The sequence below is a fragment of the Wyeomyia smithii genome, chromosome 1 (genome assembly GCF_029784165.1).
Source record: "Wyeomyia smithii strain HCP4-BCI-WySm-NY-G18 chromosome 1, ASM2978416v1, whole genome shotgun sequence".
Classification (NCBI taxonomy): Eukaryota; Metazoa; Arthropoda; class Insecta; order Diptera; family Culicidae; genus Wyeomyia; species Wyeomyia smithii.
The window spans coordinates 196,267,321-196,279,324 of NC_073694.1; the positions used below are offsets into that span (position 1 = coordinate 196,267,321).

At 39.7% G+C, this 12,004-nt stretch overlaps 1 protein-coding gene across 3 annotated transcripts in view; it reads right to left on the reverse strand.

The window, feature by feature from the left end:
• Window positions 1-1,954: 1,954 nt before the first annotated feature.
• The window catches only part of LOC129733245 (pro-resilin), a 63,662-nt gene continuing 53,612 nt past the window's right edge, over window positions 1,955-12,004 (reverse strand). For 2 of the 3 annotated variants that reach the window (XM_055694958.1, XM_055694948.1), the window contains exons 2-4: window positions 4,532-5,094; window positions 3,997-4,470; window positions 1,956-3,938 (exon numbers count right to left, since the gene is read on the reverse strand). In XM_055694958.1, the coding sequence (XP_055550933.1) occupies window positions 2,849-3,938; window positions 3,997-4,470; window positions 4,532-5,088 (2,121 nt within the window). In that variant the 5' untranslated portion in view covers window positions 5,089-5,094 and the 3' untranslated portion in view covers window positions 1,956-2,848. Of the gene's footprint in view, window positions 3,939-3,996; window positions 4,471-4,531; window positions 5,095-5,198; window positions 5,438-12,004 lie in introns of those variants that run through there. The other variant, XM_055694939.1, reaches the window with a different exon arrangement.

Consider the following 12,004-nt stretch of genomic DNA (forward strand, 5'->3'; position numbering starts at 1 on the left):
TTGTTTAGTGATTAAGATAAAAAGTGGTCCACTAGTGATGAAAAAAACTTTGGTTGGCTGTTGGCTTCGAGTGCAGATGCCCGACTATAATATCAAATTTAGTGCTTTTAAGTGAATTTTAGAGGATTATACTTTATGAGGAACTAAAGTGAACTAAGAAGAATCCATTCCATAGATTAGCAGATTGGTTTTAGAAGAAAATATGCGTTTTTTCCTGTTTTCAATTGTGTTTTCATGTTGTATGAGATGAATATATGGGTTGAGATGAATAATGGAGCAGTTCCCCTAGCACAATGTCAAATCAATTTGAATTCCCGTACCTCCAATGTGACCTTGAAGAATGGAATGCATTTGATGAATGAAAACTACTAGAATACCTGTTAGAATCAATCAAAGTTTATCTTTGTCTAAGAAATAAGTAGAAACAAAATGTTATCTAGCTTGAACTTAGATAGATAGCAATGCACATTAGACTGGGACACGGTTATATGGGAAAAAAGCGAAGGTGTTATTTTTTCGCTCCCATGCACTTTTCGTGTTCCTTATGGGTCCTATAATAATTCTGTAACTTTTCAGATCGATCGGGGAAACTATATTTTTGCGCCCGATTTTCAAAGTTTCCATACGATTCTATATGGGAAAATCCACTTTTTCAAAACTTATTCTCTAGAGATGCCCAGTTCGCTTCTAAAAACATATCGATGCATGATTCTATAGGAAATTTTCCTGGTAAAAACTCTTCTGAAGACCATAAGGCGCTACGATGCTTGTAGGAAAAGTTATTCACTTCAAACTGATTGATCATTGAATTTTTCCAGCAACACTGCTACAGCATGCTGATATTGCAAACTTGCTTAAAGATGAGAAATAATTCCGCGTGGAATTAGGTTTGAAAGTGTGGTTCTTGCTCATAGTTTCTTTGGAGAAGCCTCCAAGATTAATTTTACGCGATATCATTTCTTATCACATGGTTGAATTTGCAACAGCAGCATGCTGCAGCAGTATTGCTAGTAAAATTCAATGGTGAGCCGCTCGTCAAACATTCAATCAGTTTGGAGTGAATAACTTTTTCTACAAGACTCCTTGTGCCTTACGGTCTTCAGAAGAGTTTTTACCAGGAAATTTCCTACAAATATCATGTATCGATATATTTTTAGAAGCGAACTGGACATCTCTAGAGAATAAGTTTTGAAGAAGGTTATTATAGGACCCATAAGTAACACGAAAAGTGTATGGGAGCCAAAATTTATTCTTTGTCCCACCCTAATGCACATTGCTAGGAGTTGAGTAGAAATGAAAATAATATACTAAGGTTTGTTATTCCTATAAGATCAACGTAATGTTAATGCGTTTCGTACGTGGTACTATTTTCTTATTTCAACAGAGCAACAAACCATCGCTTCTGCAATTCTTTTCTGAGACTGAAAGACTTACAAGTTGTCTGAACATACTGAAATGTTACTATTAGTATTCAACAACTGGTCGTAATATCTGTTAACTCTCACAAACTTTTTTTTAATATTTTGAATGCGCTCATGTTATCAATCTGTTGGACACTTTTATGGTTTTTGCTTCCCGCTGCATTGAGTCGCGGATGGGATTATTTTTTCTCTTTGTAGACCAATGGGCCTCGCGACCATCCGTTATGAGATGCGCAGACATAATCCCAAACGACCAACATCGGCAGTTGAGCACATAAAAATCTTAGAAGCTCCCATCAACCGGAGAATGGGTAGACACAGCCAGGAGGAAGCATCGTGAAAGTAATAAAAAAGTATGCTCAAGCATGTCGTATGCTGCAATAAGATAAAACAAAGTGATGATTATTATATTACATAAAGTGTACTGGCGTTACGTATTTATTTGGGTCTGATAAATAGCTGACCTTTCCTCATCCATGCATGAATCGAGTAATTATAATTTGTGGAATAATTGACTGAGATTTTCCTCACTGTTAGAAAAATTTTATTGGCACCCTGCCAATCATATGAAATATACAACTTGATTGGTGCAATAACCAGAAAATCCGTTTTATTCAGTACAAGTTATCGAAGCCCAAACACTTCCATAAAAAAATTCAGTAAATCTAGTTAATCAAATCAGGACTTTGTTCGGAACAGCTCAGCTAAACTAAAAGACGCTATCGAACTTTGGAGGAAAATGATGATTGCAAATGTTCAGTATTTTTATTTGTCGTCTTTCGTTGTTTCTCTGCTTGAATTGATGCAAATCAATTTAACCTAATACACATACTCCGGACCTGACGAGCTGTCCGTTAGCGGTCTTCCACAAATTTGTTCTGCAGAGCTAGATGGCGTCAGTAAATGCTTTGTATGAATGTTCAACCTGCGCTAACGCGCGCGCGCGCATGAAGATATATATGTGTGTGTGCAAAGGCTCCTTGCGTCAGTACAAATTGTGTGAGCTAGCTTGCTTGGATGAAATCTTGCCTGCAGCAGTCGTATTGTCCCTCTGTTGTGAATAAGCTCAGCATACTATCGTCAAGATTATCTCATCAAGCTATGTTTTTAGCACATATAAAACATAAAGCTAACCTATATTAATACAATAATTTAATTTAATTAACCATAAACAGTTAAAAACATAGCTCCATTTCAGAAATACACAATGGCATCATCAAACGTGTTTTTTTTCGGTATTTTTGACGTGTTTTTTATCAGAGTATCTGAATTGTTTCGCTTGTGTGGCCTCAAATTGTTTGAATGTAAGGTATGACAGCTTACAAGTGATGAAGTGAACGCTATGTTTTACGGCACTTTTCGTACGGGGCACGTCACAAAGTGAGTGTGATAAGCGGTTATTGTCCGGTTTGTCAGGGTATCCGTGCTTAATAATTGTAGCCTCCGCCCGAGGTGTATGACTGAGGGATGGTGGCCGGAATAGACGATTCTGGACGACCAGAACTGTACCCGCTGCTCGAGGCTCCGTGGCCATTGGACGAGAAGCTGCTGGCCGAGAATGAAGCCTGCGAGAAGCCATTTCCAGCCGATGAGCTAGCTTGATATCCTCCACTGCTGTGTCCGTTACCGTTGCTGTGTCCGTTACCATTGCTTGGAGCACCATATTGCTGGGAAGGAGCGGCTATGGCACCGAAATTTGAAGAAGAGGATTGGCTTGGAGCTCCGTACTGCTGTGAAGGAGTCGATGGAGCACCATATTGGGACGACGGAGCACTACCGTGACCGTTTCCACCGGATGGTGCACCGTACTGAGATGATGGGGTTCCTCCAAAGCTACCACCTGGTGCTGGGGCACCATATTGCGGCGACGGACGCCCGGCACTGGGAGCTGGCGCTCCATACGACAAGCTTGGGCGTGCATCAAAACCGTTTCCATTACCACCTGGGGCAGTAGCTCCATATTGCTGAGACGGCCTGGCTCCGAAACCATTTCCGTTACCACCTGGTGCTGGGGCTCCATACTGCTGAGAAGGCTTCGCTCCAAAACCATTTCCGTTACCTCCTGGAGCAGGTGCACCATATTGTTGAGAAGGTCTGCCTCCAAAGCCATTTCCATTTCCTCCGGCAGATGGAGCGCCATACTGCTGAGACGGACGTGCTCCAAAGCCATTGCCGTTACCACCGGAAGCTGGGGCACCATACTGCTGGGACGGGCCGTGTCCGTTTCCATTTCCATTTCCACCGGGAGCAGGGGCTCCGTACTGGCTCGATGGGCGACTCACTCCAGTGGATGGAGCTCCGTACTGTTGGCTAGGGCGTCCGCCGTTTCCATTACCGCCTGGAGCGGGAGCACCATACTGGCTAGATGGACGTCCTCCGGTGGAAGGTCCAGCAGGAACTCCATAACTGGTAGCAGGAGGAGCGAATGAACGTCCCTGAGAAGGTCCTCCAAATCCACCTGAAGGTGCACCATACTGTTGAGATGGAGCTCCATATTGTTGAGATGGTGCCTGTGGGCTAAGAGACGATTTGAAAGTTAGCTGAACATCGTTAGTTTAAATAAGATTTTACTAACCGAGAGCCACCGTTGGAGCCGTGTCCATTACCACTACCGAACTGTTGAGATGGGGCGCCGTATTGTTGAGATGGGGCACCACCAGCTGGGGCGCCATACTGCTGAGACGGGGCACCGCCTGACGGAGCACCATGCTGCTGGGATGGAGCACCGTATTGCTGGGAAGGTGCTTGTGGACGGAATCCTCCAGCTCCGCTATTGGGAGCTCCGTATTGCTGAGAAGGAGCGCTGCCGAAACCGTTTCCATTGCTAGGAGCACCGTACTGCTGAGAGGGAGCACTGCTGTGACCGTTTCCATTGCTTGGGGCACCGTACTGCTGAGAGGGAGCGCTGCTGTGGCCGTTTCCATTGCTAGGAGCACCGTATTGCTGAGAGGGAGCGCTGCTGTGGCCGTTTCCATTGCTACGAGCACTGTATTGCTGTGAAGGAGCACCACCGGATGGGGCGCCGTACTGTTGAGAAGGTGTTTGTGGGCTGAGAAAAGAAAAATGGTTTTTTGATTTAGATTTAGATTATCATCCAACTTTTAACTCACCGAGCACCACCAATGGGTCCACTGCTTGGTGCACCATATTGCTGAGATGGCGCCTGAGGACGTCCTCCAAATCCGTTACCGTTACCGTTGGATGGGGCACCATATTGTTGGGATGGAACTTGCGGACGAGATCCAAATCCATTGCCACCCGATGGAGCTCCATATTGCTGAGAGGGAGTTTGTGGGCGAGATCCAAAACCATTGCCGTTGCCGGCCGAGGGGGCTCCATACTGTTGAGACGGTGCGGATGGTGCACCGTACTGCTGGGATGGAGCCTGACCTCCGAAACCGCCAGACTGGGAAGGTGCTCCGTATTGCTGCGATGGAGCACCACCGTTGGATGGGTAACCGCCGCCACCATTGCCATTGCTGGGTGGTCCATAGCTGCCACTCGGCGGACCAGCTGGTGGGTAACCGCCAGCACCTCCTGCACTCGACGGTGGCAAATAGCTACCGCCAGGCAGAGGCGCCTCTCGTTTGGCAAGTGACGCGGCAAAAGCTGGCCCCAGAGCGCAACACAGCACCAACAGTGCCGATAGTCGGTGTTGGAACTTCATGATAGTCTAAAATATAAGGTACCATATTAGTGGTTTGTCTATGCAAGGTCGGAACTGTGAGGCTGCTGACAGGTGATGGATTGGACCCTTCCATCCACACAGTGACCTACAATTAATCGTGACGACGAATGTGTAGGAAATAATCGTCCGATAAGCATCTAGTCGGAACTATGTTCCCGACTGTGCATTACAAAGTAAACTGTTCGCGTTGCGGCTCGACGATTGACGATTCTTCTAACGTGCTGTCTAATATTTACGATCGTAACCCAGATGCTAGTGTGTTTACATGTGCTTTATTGTTTTTTTTTTTTTTGCATAACGTCTTCGAAAAAGAGGGTGGCACAAATGGAGATTGATCTTGCACGATTGCTTGTTTCACAGTCGAAGAATCATTACTACTGCTGACCCGGTATCGGCCGCAATGATGAGCACTCGACCAAACACAAAATTGATAAATTATTAAGAAGCGTTATGCAATATAAAGGGGGGACTCTAGATGTGTGAATGTGAGTGTACCTATGTTATTATCTTCTTCTGACAGCAGCATCTTGCGGTGAAATTTTCGCAAAACACCGCAGAGCGTTGCGATTTGCGATGCACCATCACGCCAGACGAACGCCGACGGGTGATGAAAAAATGTGCGATTATGCTGTCAAACTGAATTATTTTTCGCATTGTTTTGGTGGGTGCAATTGGTGAGATTCGCCTGTGCTTGAATGATACCCACTTTCAATCGGTTGCTGTAAGACTTATCATTGCAGCAGATGTACTTAAGATGGTAAGCCACGACTCTCGATGATAGTTGGGAAAAAACCCTTCCACTGGCATCTGACCGGATTGCTTAGCTTTCTCTGGTGGGAGCATGCTGTGGGCAAACTTAGTTAAGTTAGGATAGGGAAAACACCGGACAGAGCTGCGTTTATGTGCTGTGGTGTAATGCAATTATGCTGCGGGTTGAAAAGGGCATTGCGGAAAACGTAGCTGCATGAACAACTGCTCTGCAGTGACAAAGGGAGAAAGGTCACAGTAGGCTGCCGCTGGGGCTGCGTTGGTTTTGCAGTAAACAAACTTTGTCGTGAAAATTAAACTGTGATTTGCTAGTGTTCACAACAAAATACTACTGACGATGTGCACTCAAATGTACTTTTCTGTCAAAATAGCTACGAAATCAAGATAAGTATTAATATTAAATGTGTATTACTTTTCAATAATTTTATATTACGTTTAATTTTATTCAATGCAATTTGAGGGAAACCCGGAAATATGAAAATAATAGTAATAAAAAAAACCGCTCATGTCCCCGACCGATTTTGCACCACAGCTTTAATCAGCTCAAGCAGAGTAAGCAGTTGAAACAACTGTTAGAATTGCGGCTAACATAAGCTACTTAACCGCACAGTTCGCTTCACTATGAGTTCTTCATCGCAAGCTTTCAGTAGGCCTCCCAGAAACACATTTTATCTGTTGTCTTCGAAAAGCCTTCTTTTTTATTACGCCGCTTCGTAAGCCGGTGGAATAATCTGCATCGATAGACAGTAAAAAGCGGTAACTGCCTGGCTAGCAGGCGCTAGCCCTAGTGGTGCTGTGAAAAGTTAGACCGTATGGCTAGTGCGACGACGGTTTCGCACGGAACGAAACGGTGAGGGGTTGAGGTGTTAATTGAATTAAGCTCACTAATTTACCAATTATAGCCTGTCTGTTAAGGGGTGCTGATTTCTGCATCGAACAGATGAGCTGGTAGAGATTAGGTATTATTCGATCTGGTGCCGGTCGTTGTCAGGCAAAAGTCAGACAGCGCAGTTTGAGTTGATAGTTGTTTTTGTTGTGTCATATACTGAAAATAGTTTTACTATTCTTCGGACAAAAGGATAAAAAGGAACTTTGGTCACACTTCGCTGTCGCGGGCATTGGTAATCGATCACTGCTGCAGCTTTACTCGGTTATGAAACTCTGTTTGAGTTTATGTTTTCTAGACGACAACCTGACGCGATAGTTTAACAACCAATAAACCATAGCTCGTAAAATCAGTCAGTGCTAGGATGATTTTCTGCTGAAAACTGTTAGCAATGATTAAAGTTTGTCTCATGGGGACTTCAAGTGCGTGGTCCAGCAAGCTTTTTCCTTTCAAAGTTTCGGTTGTCTGGGAGTTTTCACCGTTTCCACAGAACAGATAAAAAATACAGATACTGGAAATATGTCAGTGCATTTGACAGATTTTTTGGTAAATAACAGTCGGTAACTAATTGAACTGCGTTTGAACAGAACAAGTTATAAATTGCTAACGGTTTCGCTCGGACACGATTTAAGTAAACTAAATTTCTTAGAACCGGGAAAAACGAATTTTAATTGTTTTTGTCGATAAAACACGTTTTGAACGTCCAAGAAAACTTTTGTAATGAGTATTTCACCCCTCATAAATACTATAACCCTTCCGTTGAGCTCAAACAGAGAAATCTGGAGCCAAATTCCATCCGTCAAGCATTTTTGACGCAGTAGCCCACTTTTCAAAAACCGAAGCAATGTGCGATTTGGCGATTTGTTTTTAAGGATTATATCGTATTTGGTTTGTGAAAAAAATGGATTAAAATTATTTGAAGCCGTATGGCAGTACCGAATCAACTACTACAAATATTGGTAGAAAACTCCAGGTAACAAGACCATCTCGAAACTGTGCTAAAACAATATGCAGTAATAACACACTGGTTGGTGTATGTGCGGGTTGAAAACATCTTGGATATTAGACAATTTCTCAATTATTTTGGATATTAGACAGAACTGTTCCCCATTTGTTGCCTTTACAAATGCATTTTTTGACAATCGGCTTCCGTAGGGATGTTGTTTGGGGTGTTTACTATCACGAGAAACTGTTTTTTCTATGTTGGTGGAAATTGCATAATAGACAATTTTTCAATCATGGGCAGTAAAGGTGTCTTTATTGCATTTGAGCATAGATTCACTATTATATTTGGAAAAGAATGATTATTGAAAGTTAAAATTTCGTTTCTCATAGCCGGTTGCGTTAAGGGGGGACCATACTCTGGAAGTTCGAAAAATAGTAAATTTTAATGTTTTCAATAAGATTTATTTCAAGATGTGTTTTACATTTTGTGGATGCAAATATAGTGAGTGTTACGCTGTTGGCAGCTGGGAACGTGGATGCTCTTTTTAAGTTAGTACCTAACTGGTACAGGTCGGACTCGATTATATATAATTCGTTTATATATAATTTTAGACTCGATTATATGAAGTAGAGAAAATAAACTTTTTTAGTACTTAATAGAATATATCGTAAGGGAACATTCATAAAACACGTAACGCTTGATGGGAAGGGAAGGAAGCTGTCTGATAAAGTGTAGCAACCCATAAAGAAAATTTTGAAGATCTATACAAAAGGAGGAAGGTCGAAAATAGTTAGTTTTGGTGCAATGAAAAAAATTTAAAATAATTAAAAAATTTTCAAATATATTTAAAACAAATTAAAATACATAAATAAAAATAAAGTCAAAAATAAAAAAAAATAAAAATAAATTCAAAATTTTAAAATTGAAAAAAATAAAAAAAAAATCAGGATGACAAATCAATATGGGTCATTCCATCTCAAGTGTACACATCGAATGTACGCGACCTTCTCAGATTTGGTTCAAATTTTGTGGAATGGTTGATTCAAGGTCATTATGCAAAAACCCCAATTTCGATGCTGATCGTTCCACCCCTCGTCCCGTGAGACCCTTCCGTTTTTTGTAAAAAGTGCAATTTTTCGCCAAAAAGAAATAAATTTATACATGGATTTTTGAAGAAAATTAGTTGAAGTTTCCAAAAAAAATTAGAGCCACAGTGTTGCCAGATATATTGTTTTTGCTTTCGAAAAATAAAATTGCATTTTTCGGCAAATGAGTATATTTTGATTTCAAATTAAACAACTCCATCGTGCTCCTGAGAAAATTTTTCATGAAAAACACATCCCACCGAAGTTATATGAACAAAACTCGAGTTATGGCATTTCCTATTACTTTTCTACTAATATCTTCGAAACTTGCTTGATTATGGCCATTCTGAATAATGCAATTTGGAGAAAATTATTCAAGAAATCTATAACAGAAGTCACAATTTTGACTGGCAGTGTTGCCAGACATGTTATTTCGCAGTTGAAAAATTGAATTGCATTTTTCGGCTAATAAGTATATTTTGATTCCGAATTCGACGTTCGCATCGTGTTGCTGAGAAAATTTTACCCGAAAAACACGTTGAATTCCTATTTTTGAAAATTCCGAAAAATTGCCAAAATGACAGCCGTTTTAGATAATCTATTTTTACACGTTAGAAAAAAATTCAGTCAAATCGGTTCAGTAGAGGCTGAGGAAACCACCAGTTGAAAAAACATGGTTTCGAGGAAAACAGCGCCAACAAAGTAATATTAACTATATTTACATCCACGATATGTCTAATGCATCATCATATCTCGCGTAATTTTTCAAAAGTATCTAAGAAATATTAAGAGAATCTCTTTGTTTACTTTCTCTTTGATTAATAACTAAGTTATTTTTACATAATTCATGATACTCTTTGCATAGTAAGCTAGACAACGTAACAATCGTTAGATCTGTTGCAAGAAATAGTTGATAGCTTTTATAATGACGCTCTAATTAGCGAAAAAGTGTGAGAGAGGAGAGAATCGCTCATTGTTACTTAGGTCCTTTTGAAAAATTGCGCGAAAAATATACCATAAACAAAAGCCAAAATACCCGAACACTTCATCTTACTCTTTGAAAAAAAATCACGAAAATTCCATATTTTCCAATCTTACAGAGTAGGGTCCCTTCTTAACACTCAGCTGTAATGAATTCAAAGATTCAGATTTCTTATATAACTACACAATATAAAATAATCGAACTTCCATGAGTTGATGTTCTACGAGTCGGTTTTTTCTCTTACTCGATTCATTCTTCAGCCGCTTTGATTTCCCATAGTAACTCATCCCCAATAGTCGATATGTCCATAAGAGCGTTTCTATACCAAAAGACCTATGTTCGAATATCGACCATTTTTTATTTGAATAAAACTTTGCACCCGTATTCGACTTAGCAAACTGAGTATTTCCCGCAGGTGGAGGAATTTGGACCCAAGACTGATTTTCTTAACCCTAGAAAAATAGTCTGCGTCAATTTGACTTCTCATCACTCATTATTAAATTTTAAACAAAAACTTGCATTATAAGAGATTTAAAATTCATGCAACAATTTAACGCCAGAATAGGTTTATCTTTCCGGGGTTAAAAGGTGTATGCATGAGCGCAGCAGAACAGGAAATGGCAAGGGAAGTGAACCAGGTTTGAAAACTATTTTTTAAACTCGTAATTAGTTTTAAAACTCGTAGTTAATTTTTTGTGAAAATGTTATATCGCAAGATTGGCTCATAAAACCTCGGGGTGATAAGCGTTTTTTACGTAAAATTTCCGATAAATACGACGAAATTATCAAATTAAAAATAAAATAGGCTTTATTTGCCGAAAAATGCAAATTTAGCTTCTGAATGCAAAAATAATCTATCTGGCAATATTCGCGATCAAAAATAGTACACTAAAGTCGCTTTTTTACGCGGGGGATACGTGCCGCGTGAGAGGAAACCGCGTGAATTCCGGAATCCGCGTAAAAAAACCCTCGTAGATTCTGGAATCTACGTAAGAAAAAAAAACCGCGTAGATTCCGGAATTCGCGTAAAAATAGCCGCGTAAAAAACCCACGTAAAAAAACGCGTAAAATGCGACCTTAGTGTATTTTTTCTGGATTCCTTGCTTCGTTTTTTTTTCATAAATCTTCTATCATTCATACTTTCATATACTATAAATTGTGGGAAATAAAAAAAGTGATTTTGACAACAAAGAGGCGTTATCTTGCAACAAAGAGGGGGGCTCACAGAGCGGGTGGTATTGTGATCGACACCAAAGTTGGGATTTTTCGAATGTGACATTAGATGAAAAATTCCCACAACTTTGAGTAAAGTCTGTGATGGTCGTATCCAAGTGGCATGTACACTTCTTATGGAATGACCCATTAATATTCGATTTGAACGATTTTAAAATAATTTGAAGGTAATACAATGATTTTAAACAGTTAAAGTAGTTATTTTAAATAGAAAAGCTTCAAATGATTACCTCCGTGAATGCATCCGTTTTCAAATTATTTTGAGTTGAATTTGAGAAAATTAGAAAATAAACACTAAATTGTTCATTAAATCAAAACAGGAACAATTTTTTACCTGAAATTAATTTTTTTTTATTGAAACTTGACATCATTTCCAAACTTTTGATAAAAAAATTTCACCATTTTATGATTCTAACAATTTCAAATCATAAAGCTCTTGGCGACCACTTTTCTACGTGTATCCGTTTTTTGGAATATTTCAGTATTAAGTTTGAAAATTTTTAGTTTTTTTCCTCATGGAAATACGCTTTTTTGTGAGTTATTTGTGCTTCTCAAGCAACACACATAGATGCTTCTACATCAGAAAGATTAGATCAATAATTCAGAAGTTAGGGTTTGTTTAGATTTTTTTCATGTATGAAAATCAAAGAATAAAATAACTTCGAAATTATCCATTCAATCTCTCTCAATAGTCCCGCTCGTTGTTCCGTTTTTATGAATCGATATCGTTTTCATATTTTAAATTCGTGAAAGAAGAAATAGAAATTCGAACTGAAGAGTATGACAACTGAGAATTGGGAATTGAATGTGCTGAAATCGTGACATTTTTACATGCTCAAAACTCTTCTGTTCAGAAGAATTTCATGCAGCTAAATTGTCTATCTAGAAAACATAGGTTCAAAGAGATCTGAAATTAAATTTTGTAAAATCAATTTGTTGTTAATTCCTTTTTTTATTAGTTTGGTTAAGATTCAGACAGTCTTGAAAGCTATCCC